At 34.0% G+C, this 18604-nt stretch overlaps 1 protein-coding gene across 2 annotated transcripts; it reads left to right on the top strand.

Moving 5' to 3' along the window:
• Positions 1 to 82: 82 nt before the first annotated feature.
• LOC126825946 (gamma-aminobutyric acid type B receptor subunit 1) lies at positions 83 to 16924 on the top strand. 2 transcript variants are annotated; one of them, XM_050555538.2, is made up of 19 exons: positions 83 to 284; positions 1313 to 1599; positions 2018 to 2152; positions 4080 to 4250; positions 4943 to 5044; positions 5374 to 5439; positions 5770 to 5961; positions 6444 to 6583; positions 6835 to 6940; positions 8334 to 8397; positions 8661 to 8738; positions 9162 to 9312; positions 9960 to 10092; positions 10385 to 10492; positions 11562 to 11757; positions 12121 to 12248; positions 12943 to 13071; positions 14749 to 14889; positions 15146 to 16924. In XM_050555538.2, exons 2-19 carry the CDS (start codon positions 1354 to 1356, stop codon positions 15419 to 15421), a joined length of 2562 nt encoding a protein of 853 aa, XP_050411495.1. In that variant the 5' UTR covers positions 83 to 284; positions 1313 to 1353; the 3' UTR covers positions 15422 to 16924. The 2 variants fall into 2 exon arrangements, with proteins under 2 accessions (XP_050411495.1, XP_050411496.1); XM_050555539.2 differs by having other exon boundaries at positions 83 to 464.
• The last annotated feature ends 1680 nt before the right edge of the window (positions 16925 to 18604 follow it).

Here is an 18604-nt window from a genome sequence, read left to right as displayed (position 1 = left end):
ATTAAGAATAAGTGAATAATAAATTGACAGATGTTGTTATTATTCCCCGTTGTAAATTTGTACATCACCACTGAAACGATGACGTATTTCTCAGAGAGAAATTCAAGCAGCCGAATTTTCATAATTTATTTCTTATTTTACGCGACTGCGCAAATGTTTTTGTCTTTCAGTGATTCCCATCATTTTCTTATTAAAAGTAACCTTTCCTGGATGTTACAAATAGCTAGACCATTGATAAAATATTCATAATTTTTCTCCAAGAATTGTAGCCTAACGCCAAAACGGTTAGGCTAGTTTGTATTACTATTTGTAATGACAATGTTTCTATCATGAATCATGCACACGTCTATTCGCCCACTCACTGCACTGTGTCAAAATTGTCTGCACAAATACTTTGTTTAATCTCTTTCCAATTTTATATCAAGCTCAACCGGAAAAATTGCTTAGCACGTAACAACGAAAAGGTTACATGTTTTAATTTAAAGGGACAATAACACTCTTGCTGGCTTGAAAGCTCCAGAAAATAAATAATATCTCTATCTAAGTACTAGATGTTTAAGTGTCCAACCTGTTGTGTAAATTATCCATTACAACCTATTTTACTTGTGCAGAGGGTTCAAAAATATTTTTAAATCGAAGTTTCATTTGAAAAGGTTTACGTTAGACGTTTCAAACCATTACCGGTACCGGTATGTTGAATTTTTCAAAATTTTTAAATAAGGTGTGTTAAGATGAAATTTGTATCATCAATTAATTGAAATATTCTAAAATAGTACAATTTGTTGACCACTATAAAGATTGGGACATATTATTCAGTTACAACAAGAGTGGTATTGAGCCTTTAAATGCTTAAATTTCAAGAAAATAGCCTATATGGCCCTATGATTCGGCCTATGTATCGTAATGCACGGTAATGAATTAAATTAACCAACCCCAGTCATCGACTCAACCAGACCAATTAAATTGAATTCGTAGAAAACCATATATGCTCTATAGAATGTAACATCGAAAAGGGAATCTATTAACCTCCATGACGTCTTCATTAGGTCTAGTCCAGTTGGTGCAGAAATGTAGGACCTTATAAATCCTATTTAATTCATTCAGTATCCTCCATAACTCAGATTTACTCAGAAATAGATTTTCAGATTTGTCCAAAATTTTGCACATTATCTAATTAGATTTGAATATTTTCAGATTTGACCAAAATTTTGCACATTATCTAATTAGATTTGAACATATCAGATGGAATTCGTAAGTTCTTATACAGCAGCGCTGTTTCCTTTTTAATATATTGCCTTTTCTTATATTTCAGGCCAATATGCTAATGTAGGCCTACTACAATTAATAGTAGTAATGAAGCTTTTAACTGTTATCCTTCCAAATCTGTTGCTGTTTATTATATTGTTTGTCTCTATTTCACCATTGAGCAATGGATTTAAAGAGAAAACATTAGCTGTGGGAGGTATATTTCCTATGTCAGGAAGTTGGGCAGGAGGGAATGCCTGTCTTCCAGCAGTGTTGATGGCTCTGGAAGATGTTAATAATAGAACAGATATTTTATCAGAGTATAAATTAGAAATGAGCTATGATGACAGTCAGGTATGATATACCGGTATATTATAATTATATAGATTTAAAATTTTTAAATTGGTAGGGGCCTACTCTTCTTTGATCTGTGTCAAAAATAAAAATGGATTTCATTGGATGTTATATACTTATTTGTTTGGGAAAACTGTATATGGCAGTCTATGTTCAAAGTTTTATGACCATAGATAAAGTCAGTGTTCAAATATAGCCTACATGTAACTGATTGTGTGTTATGTAAGCCAAAAATTTAACAAAAATCAGTAAGCGAACTGACTTCGCTTAATTTTTCAAAATTTAATTATTTAGCGCTTGCCAAGTCACTAACCAAGTAAGACATACAAACATTTTTTAAAATAACTGTATTGTAGATTATAACTGTACTGTAGTTGTTAACCAATCCTCTAAGATTTGTTTATTTTATATATTTCAGTGTATGCCAGGTCTAGGAACTAAAGTTTTATATAATCTGTTATATTCTAAACCTCCTAAATTAATGGTACTAAGTGGTTGTAGTATAGTGTCAACATTCGTAGCACAAGCAGCCAAGATGTGGAATTTAGTTGTGGTAATGAATTTTTGGTTGTTAATGGTCTATATAGAAAAAGCAAATTTGTACAAACGAAAGTATATATTGTAAAGATATTAATACTGTGCCAATGCATAGTCTAATTTGTGATATCTTTGTATGATTGACTCACTGGTTAATTGGTTGCATGTTGTACATTTGTACTTACTCTAGTTCTCCAATTGACATCATTTGAAACTATACTATTCAAAAAAAGTAGGGGATATTTGATTTTGGGGGCATACTACTAAAATATGCAAATGACTACGAAAAAAGTCACTATAGAACCTAACAGAAGAAACATTTCCAGTTACATGTGACGCCCAAACGCACCAATAGCTACCGCATGGAATGCAGGTGATGCTTGGGATCATCATGGGGGTCCAACCCAAGATTTGCATGACTCTGACTTTGAATGTTACAGTCATTGTGGCATTGAATTCCAGGGTGGAAACATCAGTTTAATTGTTTTAGTGACCAGAAAACAAATTTTGATATGCGTCGGCTTATCCAAAATGAAAGGTTACGTGCCCTTGGCATGCTACAGATCGGCACAACACAGACGGTTGTGGCGCGGACGATGAATGTTTCTCAGTCTGTCATAAGCAGGCTATGGTCCAGATACCGTGATACATAATCTGTACAGGACAGACCACGCTCAGGTCGACCAAGGGAGACAACTCAAGCCCAGGATCGATTTATCCATACCTTGGCCTTGAGAAATCGTGTCATCACAGCAAATCAGATCAGCGCTCGTCTTCAAACAGACACTGGTGTGAGAGTGAGTGGCCAGACGATTCGGAATCGACTGCATAGGGGTCACCTTCGCGCCCGACGTCCTCGCGTGATCCCTTGTTTGAGAGATCATCACATTCAGGCAAGACGTCGTTGGTGTAGGGATCGTCAACACTGGGATAATCGACGCTGGAGCAATGTGATGTTTTCAGATGAGTCAAGGTTCACTGTTGATTTTTTGGACAGACGTAGGAGGGTGTGGCGTCGTCGAAACGAGCGCTTCCAAGACGTTAACGTCATCAGACATGATCGATTTGGGGGTGGTTCTGTTATGGTGTGGGGAGGCATCACTGTTGCTGGAAGAACGGCTTTCCATATTGTTGCAGGGCGTGTTACAGGCCAGTACTACCGGGACAACATCTTGGCAGTCCATGTTATGCCGTTCGCACATCTTCCAGGATGACAACGCAAGATGTCACAGGGCCAGGATCGTTACAGGTTACCTCCAACAACAGAACATCACCACATTACCTTGGCCAGCACTGAGTCCCGACCTCTCCCCCATCGAGCATGTCTGGGACATGCTTGGACAGAGGTTACGTCAACGTCAACAACGTCCTGCCAATGTCCAAGAACTTGCTGCTGCGTTGCAACAGGAATGGGACAATCTGGACCAAAATGACCTTAGACGTCTCATTAGGAGTATGCCACGTCGGATCAATGCTTGTTTGGCAAACAGAGGAGGATTTACCCGTTACTGACTTGGTTGTGATGCTGTGTTAACTTTGCGGTTTGACCCCAGGTATCATTTTACCCTTATAATGGTCAGTCTGTGCCTTACTTAGTCTAACGATCATTTGGAATAAATCGATGAATGTGAACTTCATTTCATTTTGTCATTTGTTTCTTCGTCAGTTTCATTAGGTGACTTTAATAACACTTAAAAATCAAATATCCCCTACTTTTTTTGAATAGTATATAAAATTGAAACCCCTCAATTATTCTTAAAAATTAACTTTCCATTAATTGCCTTTTATTTATAGATAAAGTAACAGAAAAAATTATATTATCTTATATTGCTTTAAAAGTCAGTTATGTAGATATTAAGCTAATCTATCAATCAGTTATCTATCGCTTTCACTAAAGACATGGTTATTTCAATGTCAAAAGTCAATGTATTTGATATTTTCAGTTAGCCTATGGTGCAAGTTCCCCAGCACTGTCAAACAGACAAAGATTTCCTACTTTCTTCAGAACTCATCCTTCGGCAACTCTACACAATCCCACTAGAGTCAAAATCTTTAAGAGGTTTGGTTGGACAAAAATTGCCACTATTCAAGACACACAAGAGGTGTTTCAATCTGTGAGTAGATGCTTATACCATATTATTACTATTAACTTTGCTCTCGGAAGCAGGGATATAAATCTATATAATGTAGAGACCAAACATTTTCAATTTTTATAAACCCACATGGAAATGTGGTCGTATATTGCCTTCGCCTCCATCCGTATGTCTGTCTGTTGGTATGTCCATCCGTCGTCCACAATTTCTTGTGAACACTCTACTGTCTACATAATTTACTATCTGATCATTTTGATAGTGAGACGAAGAAGCCTATTTAAACATACATTATGTGCAAGAGCTAAATCTGCTTATTGCAAGTCTTTATTTAGGCTTCAGATGTTATAGAAATTATTAATTTGACTGAAATTTTCAATATTTTCTTTTTTTATCATCTATTTTTGAATTATTATAGCAAGAATGGCCAACTCTTTATTAAACTCTTAACTTATGTATCTTTAATTTCAACAATTTATGTTAATTACTTCTAGAGTTATGGTCCCTGTTTCACTTTGTAGAACCTTGTGAACGCTCTAATGACAAAAGTTATCATCCGATCTGTATTGAATTTGTATATGCATTATTTAGATTAGTAAACGAATGTATGATTATGATTATAATTTAGAAAATTGTAATGCTGCTATGCTTTTTATATTGATTGTAATGTGTCTGATTTTGATGTATCAGTAGAGATAATTCGTGAATATTTTTAGACTAAAGAAGATTTAGATAAAAGAGTTAAAGCTGCAGGAATACATATTACAGTCACACAAAGTTTTCTCACTGATCCTATTAATGCTGTAAGAAGTTTGAAGGTACGTTTTCTTAATAACTACCAAAATAATGTTTAGATAACAAACCTAGAAAAATGGAATTTTACAATCTATCGATAGTAAATCTATCTAGAGCTTTAATCCAAAAGTGATACCAACCTTTCCTTATTTTTGGAGTAGGACTATGATTTTAGTTATTAAAGAATACAAAAATACTATTAGATTTATGTGAGATGACTGTCAAGAATATGGAAATGCTTTTGATGAAGTAAAGGTTCAGATGGTATTTCAAGGGTTTAAAAAATGATTGTTCTTTTCTGTATGAGAATTATGATAATTATATAACATTTGTTTATTTTTCTGATTTAAAGCGTCAAGATGCTAGAATTATTGTGGGATTATTTTATGAAGATGTTGCCAGGAAGGTGTTCTGTCAGGTAAATTGATATTTTAGTCTATAAATTGCAATTCAACATTAAACGTATATAGTTCGGTAATAGACATGGCATTCTGTTTTTATTGGATCTGTTTCACAAAGTATATGTAAAGTTGAGAACATCTAATGTCAATAAAGATGTAAAATGTTTGATTTATCTGTATGTAGGTCTTTACTGCTTTATAATACAGGACACTGGCAATAAGTCATCCTGTGGTCATACTGAACATCAGAAACTATTTGTTATGAAAAATAGATGAAGAGTTTGTTTGCCACCATTTACCAACCCTATTTTCAAAAACCAGATTTATAGTTAATGATTTGTTTATAGGCATATAAAGAAAAGTTATATGGTAAGAAATATGTATGGTTTTTAATTGGTTGGTATCCTGATAATTGGTATAAACAGAAAGATGACAGTATAAACTGTACTGGTGAACAATTGGCTGAAGCTTTAGAAGGTCATTTTACAACAGAAGCTGTTATACTTCATCAAGATTCTTCTATTACTGATGTAGGAATGGTAAATAAATAAGTCATTTTATTATTATGTTACAATGGATTAAAAACTGTATGGGCAGAGGTGCTGAACATAGACTTGGTCTTTCCCCATCCCCATTCCAAGTTATGTTCTGAATAAGAATATTAGGTGAGAATGCAGGGTATACAAAGAAATTAGTGTTAATTGTTATAATGAATAATTGTTATAATGAATGGATATTAGAATAAAATATCTCCCACTTAATAATATTTTATACACATCACTGACTTGTGCTTGATGTTTGTTGTATATCTTCATGTGGTTTACATTTACTTCCATGGAAAACCCTAATTGCTTTTAAACTAAAGAAACACCATAGACATGATTTAATAGATAGAAATAATTTGGAGGGGTTGTTAAAAATTAATTTAGCATACATCTTTAAAATCATAGTACAACATTCAATTCCAAAATGGAGATTGTCCAAATTATTTTTTGATTAAATGAATTCTCTTGTTTTTTAGACAGCTAAGAATTTTACCACTAGATTAAATGAGGCATTGAATGAAACAGATACAAGTAAAGTTCGAGGTTATCCTGAAGCACCACTAGCCTATGATGCTGTTTGGGCAATGGCTTTTGCTTTAAATAAAACCTCTATAAGGTAGATATCAAATAATTACCAATAATCTATAACAAAGTTAATAACACTTTTACGCATTGTTAATCTTGATTTAAAATATTTCCAGCTTTAACTCAACCTTTTCATTGATATTAGTACCTACGTACGTTGATGTTATTTACAGTTTTGCCTTAAGCAGTCTTCCATAGACTGGCTGATAGCCATAACTAGAACAATTTGATTACATTATAGTCACAAAGCCAAACAACAAAGCATATATTTTTTTTCTTCAGATTAGCTGAGAAGAATTTGACTTTGGAAGACTTTGATTATATGAATAAAGACATTACAGATGAAATCTACTCAGCTATGAACTCAACAAAGTTTCTTGGTGTTTCAGTAAGCATGCTTTATGTATTTTAATCAAGGCCAAGTAATGGTATGCATAATATATTATTTGAAAATGTACTTAAGGTAACATGAGTACTATTATATGTATAAAGAAATTTAACATGAGTGCTATTATATGTATATTGTAAGGAAATTTAAGTTAAGTTTACATGAGTATTATATTATATGTATATCATTATTATAAGGAAATTTACTTAAACATACATTATGCAAGAGCTAAATCTACCTATTGTAGGTCTTTCTTTAGGCCTGAAATGTTATATAAACTATTAATTAGACATTAATTAAAGTATCCAGACCAAAATCAACTTTTGATGTCAACACTAGCCTGTGATAATTGTTGGATTATGATCCGATTTGCTGCATAACTTTCCTTCTCGATTTAACGATTAAATGGATAATCGAGACTATGATTTTTGTCCTACCGACTTTAGTAATGATGACCGAGGCTATGCTGAACTTTCGATCGCTTATTTCTTGGTTCATAGTGGATCAGTTTGACTGAAATTTTCAGCAAATTGCCTTTACAATATCTAGTTTTTAACTATTATAGTGAGACTGCCAACTCGTTATCTAATCTCCTATAATGTATCTTTAAATTCACATGAGTACTGTTATATGTATATTATAGGTAATTGTAGCATTTTACTTAAGTTTACAGGGGTCCAACCTTGTGGGTTTTCTCCGGGTCCTCCGGTTTCCTCCTACTGCTAAAGACCCCTACACGCAAGCGAATTTTTAAAATAAAATTAAACCATATGTTAGTCCTGAAATGACCTAGTTTGTGTCGAGTGGACATTAAACCACAAGGAGTAAGATGTTACCTCGCTAACCTGGTCCCATGTTTAATCCCATGAAATGGATAATCGAGACTATGTTTTTTTATCGTACCGACTAGGCTAGGCCAAAAATTCAATCGCTAAAATCTCGGTTCAGAGTGGATCAATTTGACTGAAATTTCAGCAAATTCGCTTTATATTATCTAGTTTTTAACTATTATAGTGAGAACTGCCAGCTCTTTATCTAATCTCCCATAATGTATCTTTAAGTCGGTACGATAAAAAACATAGTCTCGATTATCCATTTCAGTCACGATTATCCATTTCATGATAAAATCATGAATGAATTTTGAGCAGCAAATCAGATCCTAATCCAGTAAATATTGAAGGCTAGCGATGACATCGAGAGTTGATTATGGTCTGGATAAGTTAATTAATGTCTAATTAATAATTTAGATAACATTTCAGGCCTAAAGAAAGACCTGCAATAGGCAGATTTAGCTCTTGCATAATGTATGTTTAAGTTAACATGGGTTCTATTATATGTATGTTATAAGGACATTTACTTGAGTTATCATAAGTACTATTATTAATAATTATAGGGAAATGTAGCGTTTTCATCACAAGGTGACAGAATAGCCTGGACACAGATAGAACAAATGATAAGTAAGTTTGCATCTTTAACCTTATCATTTTTTTCACAGGTTTTGTTAATCAAATTATTGTATTTTATTCACTTTTCAATCATATTTTTTCATAAGAAGCATATTAATGATTTTGTTGAACAGATTATGTGTGTAGCTAAACACAAATTTATAGTTTTTAGATCCATTTATTTTTACAAGCAAAATATTTCTCGCTTCCATTGATAATGACACCAAGAAAGATTCATTCTTTCTTGTATTAAATATTGTTGTTTTTTTCTCTAGATGGTACATATCATAAATTAGGTTATTATGATGCTGTGGCCGATAATTTAACATGGTTTGGAAAAGAAAAATGGAAAGGTAAAATAAAATATTAGATAAGAATATTAGTCAACACATCAATATATGAAATAGAGAGAGAGAGAGAAATGGGATTAAATGTCCCCTCGACACAAACTAGGACATTTCATATGGTTTAATTTTATTTCAATAATTCGCTTGCACGTAGGGGTCTTTAGCAGTGGGAGAAAACCGGAGGACCCGGAGAAAACCCATGAGGTTGGACAATATATAAAATAAGAGAAAAATTGATGACTAGTTTCCTTCTATATGACTTGAACCAGAATGATGACTGTCCAGTTATTATCTAGTGATAATCTTAAATTTCTCCTTCCACTTTCCTCATTATCATATAATACATAGTTTTGTACAGATATCTTATTTTCCAGGGAGTATATTTATATAATGTGAATAATTGTTTTTTGAAAATTGATATTATTTTAGGTGGTAAAATCCCCCAGGATAAGACAGTAGTGGTGAATTCTTTACGAGTTGTATCCCCAGCTCTGTATTATTCTATGTGTGGTGTGGCATTTCTGGGTATTATAGCAGGAATTATCTGTTTAGTTTTCAATCATCTTCATAGACAAAGACGGTAAGATTTTTATTTTAAAAATGAGAGGGGTGTGGGCGGGGGTGTTCCAGTGGCTGAGTGGTCTAACACATGTGACAAGGCATAGGGTCGCTTGCCTAACCTCGTGGTTTCCTCCTATTACTAAATTACAAAGCGAATTATTGAACTAAAATGTACTGTAACTTACCGGTAGTCCAGAAAGTAACCTAGTATGTGTTGAGTGGACATTAAACCCTATTTCTCTGTCTCTAATAGAGTACATTAATAACAAATAGGGATACTATTCTTAAAACAACAAAAATATGTAAAAGTTGAAAAGCTAATACTTAAAAAAATATGAAGGAGTTTCTACTCCCATCAAATATGATATTTTATGAAACTTTTTGAGATGGTAAAATTGACCATCTGGAGAATTTACATACCATTAAAAAAACAATAAATTTAGATAATTTTATGATTAAAAACATATAAAATACAATGCTGAAATTGTCATATTCTTTGAAAATATATTCTAGCTAATATGAAACAATTGACCTACTGGCATAATTTAGAAGTCATAGCATTTTTGGTCTGGGTGTATCATGGAGGTCTGATCTTCTGCCTGTCATATAAGGCCTGTGTAATTCGACACTCTTTTAATACAAACTATAATTATCTATATTTTACAGAATCATTGCCTATTCTCAGCCATTAGTAAATAGTATAACATGTATTGGATGTATGATATGTTTATTGTGTATATTTATGGTGGGATTAGATGGCAAGTTTGTACCTAAACATCAATATTCTACTGTTTGTCAGGTAAACACATAAATATTGGATTATATAATAACCACAACTTGCTCAGTGTTCATAATTTACACATTAAAAGTGTGTCTAATTGTTCAGATGGCAAGACAGTCCCAGAGGACCTTTCTTGTATGTAGCAGAACTCTTTTGAATCGAAAGAAGAGTAATCCGTAGAAACGTTGCAGTCTAAGCAAAACCCCCTCTTTACCAAAAAGATAACAAAGAGAAGAATTATGTTGAACAATATTCCTTTTCTAGATTTAGATTAACTTGTGATTCATGTTTTAAATTGTATTATTTATAGGTAGGAGCCTGGATATTATCTATAGGATTTACACTAGGTTATGGTAGTATGTTTGCTAAAGTATGGATGGTTCATCAACTAACAACTGCCAGGAAGAAAGAGAGAAAGGTTGGTTTTAATTATAGTTTTCTTTGGTTGAAATTATGCCACCAATTAAACATAATATTATGCAAGAGCTAAATCTGCCTATTGCTGGTCTTTCTTTAGGCCTGAAATGTTATATAAACTATTAATTAGACATTAATTAACTTATCCAAACCATAATTAACTCTCGATGTCATCTTATGTGTCAGATTTTTACTGGATTTAAAACCAATCTGCTGCTCAATGCTCATTGATGATTAAATCCAAAAATGGATAATCAAGCTAATATCTCAGTTCAGAATGGAGCAATTTGACTTAAATTTTCAACATATTCTATTTACATTATCTATTTTTTTAACTATTATAGAACAGTCAACTCTTTATCTAATCTCCCACAATGCCTCTTAAATTTTCCAAGGATAAATTGTTCTAATATTTATTTTTATAAAGGTACATTTTCTGATGACATATTTTTATAAAGGTCATAGTAGCCCTAAATGGTGGTATAGTGTATCCTTAATAAAACTAAATGGTGGCATATTTTAAAATTGTAAAGCTAAATTGAGGTATATTTTACCTTTGTACAGCTAAATGTTGGCACAGTTTAGTCTTGTAAAGCTAAATGGTGGCACAGTTTAGTCAAGCTAAATAGTGTCACAGTTTAGTCAAGCTAAATAGTGGCACAGTTTAGGCTTGTAATGCTAAATGGTGGCACAGTTTAGTCTTGTTCAGCCAAATGGTGTAAAAGTTCACCCTTGTAAAATTAAATAGTGGCACAGTTTACAAATTATGATAACAAAATCGTGACCCAGTTTGACCATTGCAAATCAAATGGTGGCAGAGTTTACCCTTGGAAAAGTAAATGGTGGTACAGTTAAATGTTCAAAAACTAAATGGTGGCAAAATCCACATTGGAAAAATAACTGGGGGAGACAACTTATTTGTATAAGGATGAATTCTTTATTTCAACAAACACACCATTAACTTTTGCCAGAGACTATAAACCTATGCACGTGTGAATTCCCCATGAACCGATACGAATAAATTATCTCCATAAGGTAATTCGTATGTATTTGTTTCACTTTGATTTTAGGAATGGGAAATTCATGTTGTTATTGCTGTGTTTTTACTGTTTGATGTAGCCATCTTGACCGTTTGGCAGATTATGGATCCTCTACAACGTAAACTACAATTTTTCCCGCTGGAAAATCCTATCAATACAGAAGATGATATCAAATTACTGCCACAGCTTGAACATTGTCATTCAGAACATTTATCTGTTTGGCTAGGTAAGTATTTTTTTTTCTAAAGAAAATTTTTATGTTCCTTGTATTGTAGCTTATGCTAAATATAATGAAGGTTCATATGAATTGTGTAGTGGATCATTTCAGTAGAAATATTGAGATTATGTGGCAAAATTGATGCAAGTTTAATCCACTTTTAGCAAACAGTAGGGTTTCTTGAAGTTTGATCCCATTTTGGCAAGGGGTAGGGTTGCGTGCATAATCTTCAGGTACGTACTGTTTCATTTCTCTACAACAAGCTTTAAAATTGCCTTGATATCTTTGGCTAGACATTTCTTTCTTAACTAAATATTTAGCAATACATAAATTTAAATACCTACACTGAAAATTATATCTACTGTATTTTAGGAGTACTGTTTGGGTATAAATCGATACTATTGATATTTGGTATATTTTTATCGTATGAATTGAGGAGTGTCAAGCTGAAACAGGTCAATGATTCAAGATTTGTTGCCATGGGAATCTACAATGTGGTGGTAGGTCCATTCTTTGAATATTGCTGTTTTGATATGATACTCCCAAGTGATCTTAAAGTTTTCAGTTTAATTAAATTTGATGTGATATGATTTGTGAAGGTTGTATTTGTCTAGATTTTAAATTTTATATCCACAAATTGAACAAATCTATCTTCTATACAAATAAAATCAAAGATGTGTGTATGTTTGCCTATCGCGCTTCGTCGCCGGCATCCACATATGTGGTATTAAATTAACTAGCATGACCCTGTGAATGTTATAGGCCATCGAATTAGGACCCCACGGATGAATTGGGTCCCTGGGAAATTTGGGCCCCGGGCAATTCAGGCCTCTGGGTGAATTTGGCCCTAGACGAATTCGGGTCTAGTGAATTTGGGCCCCAAACGATTTGTTCCTTGGGTGAATTTTCCCAGTCCAAATTTTGGGCCCCTGGCGAATTTGGGCCCTGGGCAAAGCTGTGTATTCTGCTAGTGTTGAGATATAACTGTGGACAGTTTGAGCCAAAAACAAAACTAATATCCGTAAACAAACTTTTGCTTAAGTCAAAAAGTATTCTTTCGAAATAAAAATGTATTCGTTTTGATGTTGTTGCGTCCCTAATCCAAGTAACAAATCAGATCAACCCAATTCAATACTTTATTTTGACCTACTGTAATTCAAAGAAGTGTAACTCCTTTATTTTGGGTTATTTTAGGTGATGTGTGTTATAACAGCTCCTATAACATTGATCATTGGTAATCAACAAGATGCTAGTTTTGCTTTTATATCACTAGCTATTATATTGTGTAGTTTTCTCTCTATGGGATTGCTATTCGTTCCAAAAGTAGGTATTTCAATATTTCTCAAAATATCAACTATATAAAATAACAAGAATGGCTGTTGTGTAGTTATCATTTGTGGTTACTGGTTAACACCCCTTCCAAGTTGCAAAAAATGGGTGATTTAAGTAACACTTATTTTGTCAACTCTTACATATTGCAATATTTGGATAAATCCAGTTTAAAAACGTATCAATACGTAAGCTGAAAAAATGTTCGAGTAGGTACTTGTATTACAGTATATTTGTTAGAAGTCCTATTGTCAACGTAATGACCTTGAAAATTCTCCTTCCGAAAATTTTTAATTCAATGAATAGTCCACTTGTATTCAATAAATATTTACTTGGTAAAGGAAGTGTTATTATTACCAAGTCACTCGTACAGTTTATCAGTGGAATTCCTAAAATTAATTATATAACCTCATTTAACATATCTAGCAATTAATTACGAACGGCTCAATATTTTCAACTGAAACTTTCATACATGATATTTGGGCTCTTTTTTCACATTTTGATGTTAAATTTGTCTACTTAACTTTTATCAATGTGTATTTCTAATTGAGGTAGAATGTTCAAACTTGGTGTAGGCGTTTATTAGGTGAATGCTTTGATGGAGTTCGATGATAAACATTGTCTGCTTACCGTAAGCAGAGATAAGCAATCTGATTAGTTGATGCTTTGGGGCACGATAACTTTGGTTTTAATTAAGTGAGAGTGATGAAACTCTGAGTATAGATTCATTATATCATTACCTTGACTAAGTTTGATGACTTTGGAACATAATAACTCTGCTTTTAATTGAGGTAGAATGTTTAAACTTGATGTAGATGTTCATTAGGTGAATGTCTTGACTGAGTTCAATGATTAACATTTCGAGCTAAAGCTAAGCAGAGCTAAGCAATTTCATTGGTCGATGCTTTGGGACAAGATAACTTTGATTCAATCTGAATAATCTGATAGAGAGTGATGAAACTTAGTGTATAGTTGATAATCTGCTTGATACTTTTGAAAAAAATAAATGTGCGATTAATATATATGTGTCATCTATTTATTTTGGGATTTCGGTGGGGAACATCAGCCTCACTGTTGGCTTGTTATGAAAGCCATGGTGGTTCAGTGAGTAAGACGTTGGCTCGCTATTAAACCTGCAGGGCCCTGTGTTTGATTCCAGTGTAGGGTTGGATGGCTGAATGGTTAGCCCATGCGCGCTGTACCATGAGTCAACTGATGGGGTTTCGATTCCTCGGTTGTACATGACAAGCAGTAAGGTCGCCTGTCCAACCTCGTGTGTTTTCTCCAGGTCCTCCGGTTTCCTCCCACTGCTAAAGACCCACGCCAGTTGACTCAATGACAGACTTTATAATACAGTGCGCACGTGCTAACCATTCAGCCATCCACACACCCCACCCCACCTCACGAATTATTGAAATAAAATTGAACCATATGTTAGTCCCGAAATTACCTGGTTTGTGTCAAGTGGACATTAAGCCTCATTTCTCTCTCTCTCGATCCCAGTGTTGGCCAAGAAAGTACAATGTATAGTCATTAGTGTGCACGTAAAAGAACCCTTGACAGAACTCATTAGCCCAGTCGGTGCAGAAAAGTAGGACGTTAAACCACATTTAATTTCATTTGTATTATTACATGTATAAAATTATATACATTTTATCTGTATAAATATAGATGGTAGAAATAAAACGTAATGGTGTTCAACAAGAACAAGATAATTCTGGTCTGACAGATTCTCTAGTGAGTAGAGAAGAAGAAGAAAGACATCAGAGGTTACTAGCAGAAAATGAACAACTAAAGAAACAAATAGCTGATGTAGGTTTAATATATTCTCCTTTACAAAAAATGTTCAATATGACCGTCCACTGGTGTCTAAAAAGTGAAAGTAGATATATCAAGAAAGAAGACATGAGAAAATTACTTGCACCTATCTTGTCAAGTTTGTCCCCCCAATCTTGGTGTTAGTCCACCTGGGTATATTTCATTTTTCATTGTAAATCAAAATCATTTACTAAATTTGTTGACAAGATCATAACCATTCATATGAAAGTTGTAATATTTATGGTTTTAGGTTGAAGAACGTATTAAAGATGTCAATGGGAAATTACAAGAACGAGCCAGACAGAGAGTTCTATTATCTAAAGAACAGAAGATACAAGTACAGGCAGAACTGAATGAATCACCAAGACATAACACAGACAATAAATCATGTGCTGAATTTAATCGTTTGAATTCTAAAAAGATTCGCTTCTGTGAAGAAGTTGAAGAAGTTCCAAATTATCCCTACCCAAGTCCTGATCGTAGACAGTTATCTCCTAGAATAACACGGTCAGAACCATTTTGTTGAGATATTAATAGGCCTTCAACGAGTTACTATTCTCAATGAATATGTCTCGTATCAAGTTGTCCCCCCCTATTCACCTGATTTCAAGTCGTACAATATGACCTATCCATTGAACCGCTAATCATTAGCATTGGTTATCTCTATCTTGAGACAGCTCACAGCCTTATTTTCAAATCATGACCTATTCCGGTAGTTTGAGTACCATAATTGATTCACAGTTTTTAGCAAGGACTGAAGTCGCGCATATGCTATAAAAATTGTCTATAATAACTCGTTCAATGCCTATTGTATAGTATATATATATATCCCCAAGAGACATGTGTACCAGATAATTGATCAATATTTAATATACCCAAGAGACATATTTGTACCAGAGAATTGATTAATATTTAACATATCATAGTGTTTTATTTTTAGGATGAGATTATCATACAGGGGATACATTCCATTCACGTGTTCATTAAGTTAATTATAGGGTTTCATGCAAGATGTATTACATGTATTTTAAGTATGCATTTTTTGTCTTTTATCCAATATTTCCACAAGCCTGTCATATAACAAATTACTCCACATATATTCAAATGAAAATTGAACTCCGACACTCATTCGCGCAGTCTGGCACCTGAACGACATGGATGTCTAGTATTTTAACAGGACCACCTTAATTCAATCTTTTCTATTTATTTTGTATGAATTAGGTCTCTGAACATTATTTGAGGGATTGATAATGCCCTGCAAGCTACAATATTGAATCTTTAAAAGGAATATCAGTCCAAAAGTGATTCATTTCAGTTCAGTATTTACGACAGACAATATGTATAGGACATGGTCAACATACGTCGGCACTGCCTGTGAGTTTCGCTGAATCTGTTGATTGGGCTTCTTTAATCGAATTGATTCCATGCCCGGAGATTATCGTTGATATATTCATTTTGAATCTAAATTAATTGTTACAATAATCAATTTGAATTCATGTTTTATGTGGATTAAAGCGGTGGACACACTAGCCGAATGATTTGGTCGAATTAAACATCTTTGATATATTCGCTAGTGTGTCCGCTTTGCCGAAGCATTTGCCCGATTGTAGAATTCATTAGCTTTATCACCACTCATATCGAAAAGTCACATGATTGTTTGAAGACCTGGTCGCCGCCATGTATAATCATGTGACGTGAAAGGTGATGCAATCTGTCCACCCATTCGGCCAAATGATTTGAATGCTTCGGCTAATTATGTGTCCACTGCTTATGTCATGGAAATTTTGATATTTTCCGAAAAATGCAAATGATGCACAGAGACTTTAAATATAATAGCCAGCCCCAATAAATTTATTGCACAGGCCCCTTTAAATATGTTTACTGGTATTAATTATCATGTGCCAAATTATTTTAATATTTTATAGACCGGCATTTTATTATGAGCATAATGTTATCTGTCATATATGTTGTTTATTATTTTTATTGTTGATGCTTTATTATCAAATCTTAGATAAAATTGTTGAAAGTCCTCTGGTCTATTTTATTTATGACGAGACTGTGATACTCTTGGACTTCTTAACAACACATCTGTTTATATGGTGAGACGCTGATATATTAAAAAGGTAGGGCTAGAAGATAGTTATTGAAGTTAAATCAAAGTTCTGCAGTAATGCTTTGTATTCTCTGTGGTCACATTGCCATATTAATTTTATGGCCTTTTGCATGCACCTCTGGTAAAAGTGCCCCCCATTCAAACAGCTGTAAGTACACCCATGTGACCAGTCATCCTCATACTTCAGTGGAAGCTGATGGTATACTACTACTAGTCACCTTCGTAAGCATGGATATAATTAGGATTGTAAAATTATTGCTCAATTTTAGCGATAAATATTATATGGTCTCAAGTACTTCTAGAGCAAATAGTGTCTGGAACTAGAAAATTAACAGCCTCGATGAACGTTCGGGGAGGGGGGCAGAACCTGAAATACCCGAACAAATTTCGGGTCACCGTGGAGGTGCCAGTCGTCTGCGAAGTGCAGAGCTTACCCTGTAGGAGCCTCCTCCAAAAGACAATTTGAAAAATTTGACAGCCACAAACGCATTTTCCTGCTATTCCATCCCATGAATACAGCAACTTTAAAATGATCTAATATAGGCTAACTTAGGTGGCTGACTCGAATTCCAATCAACAAACTATCGTTACGGTCCACAGAGATGGGACCATCAGGAGAAAATTTTGAAAGTTTAACTGCCGCAAACGCGTTTTCCTGCTATTCAATCCCATCAATACAGCAACTTCAATGTAGTCCAATACAGCCTATACCGTGACTTCCCTGAATCCCAAATTGCAACCAAAATCTCACTCTATTCGACCTGAATTTCAAGCATTCAATCAGACTGTTGCAGCTGCATTCACAAATAATAATCGATGCCTGAAAATGTCACACAAAGTAGAGTGGCTCCAGACAAAAAGTTTAAAAACATAAGTCCTTTCAGTACAAATTTGTAGTATTCAATTATAAGATAAGTAAAATTAGTGTTTTATTATATTTTGGGAATGTTTTTTTACCAACTAGATGAAATAATTTTTGTTTTCACTTTACCCGCCTCTCAAAAAGTCAGATTGCCCGAAAATTAGGGGGACAGCTGCCGCCCTGGCTCATACGCCTATGGTAGTCACAAATATCCAGACCCATACAGGGGCCCAGTGATTAAGGCCCTAGCAGGATATCTCGGGTTCACAATGAGAAAGTTCCTCAGGATTTTCTGGTACGGTTTCCTCTTGTAAGAACGGACAGGAACTGGTGAGTAAAAGTGTCAAGTCATTCATATGGAACAAAACACAGGCCCTGTATACACATTGTTGTACACATAAAATAAAACAACTTTACAGTTGGAAATCGAAATAAAAGTCGTCTATCCGTGCAAAATTTCCAACATTTCATTTTTCTGGGTTTTTTTGGTCGACACTTAAAGATGCATTATGTATGGGCTAAATCTGCATATTGCATGTCTTTCTTTTTGCTTCAAACATTATAAACTATTATTTAGACATTTAATCAACTCTCTAGATCATCAGATATGCTAACATTTTGCAATAGATGGATAGAAAACAAGCTAAAAACAAAAGTGATTTTTCGATGGTCCATAACCTTGGTATTACATACTGTTACACTATTTGTGTACAAGGAGTGGACATTTTGTCTGG

Source organism: Patella vulgata, chromosome 1 (assembly GCF_932274485.2).
Source record: "Patella vulgata chromosome 1, xgPatVulg1.2, whole genome shotgun sequence".
Classification (NCBI taxonomy): Eukaryota; Metazoa; Mollusca; class Gastropoda; family Patellidae; genus Patella; species Patella vulgata.
The sequence above is the reverse complement of the archived record's forward strand: the minus strand, read 5'-3'. Positions and strand labels throughout refer to the sequence as shown.

Coding starts and splice junctions, on each gene's coding strand:
- LOC126825946 (XM_050555538.2), top strand. CDS start 1,354: ATGAAGCTTTTAACTGTTATCCTTCCAAATCTGTTGCTGTTTATTATA. Junction 6,941..8,333: donor CAAAGTTTCTTGGTGTTTCA/GTAAGCATGCTT, acceptor TAATAATTATAG/GGAAATGTAGCGTTTTCATC. Junction 10,493..11,561: donor CCAGGAAGAAAGAGAGAAAG/GTTGGTTTTAAT, acceptor CTTTGATTTTAG/GAATGGGAAATTCATGTTGT.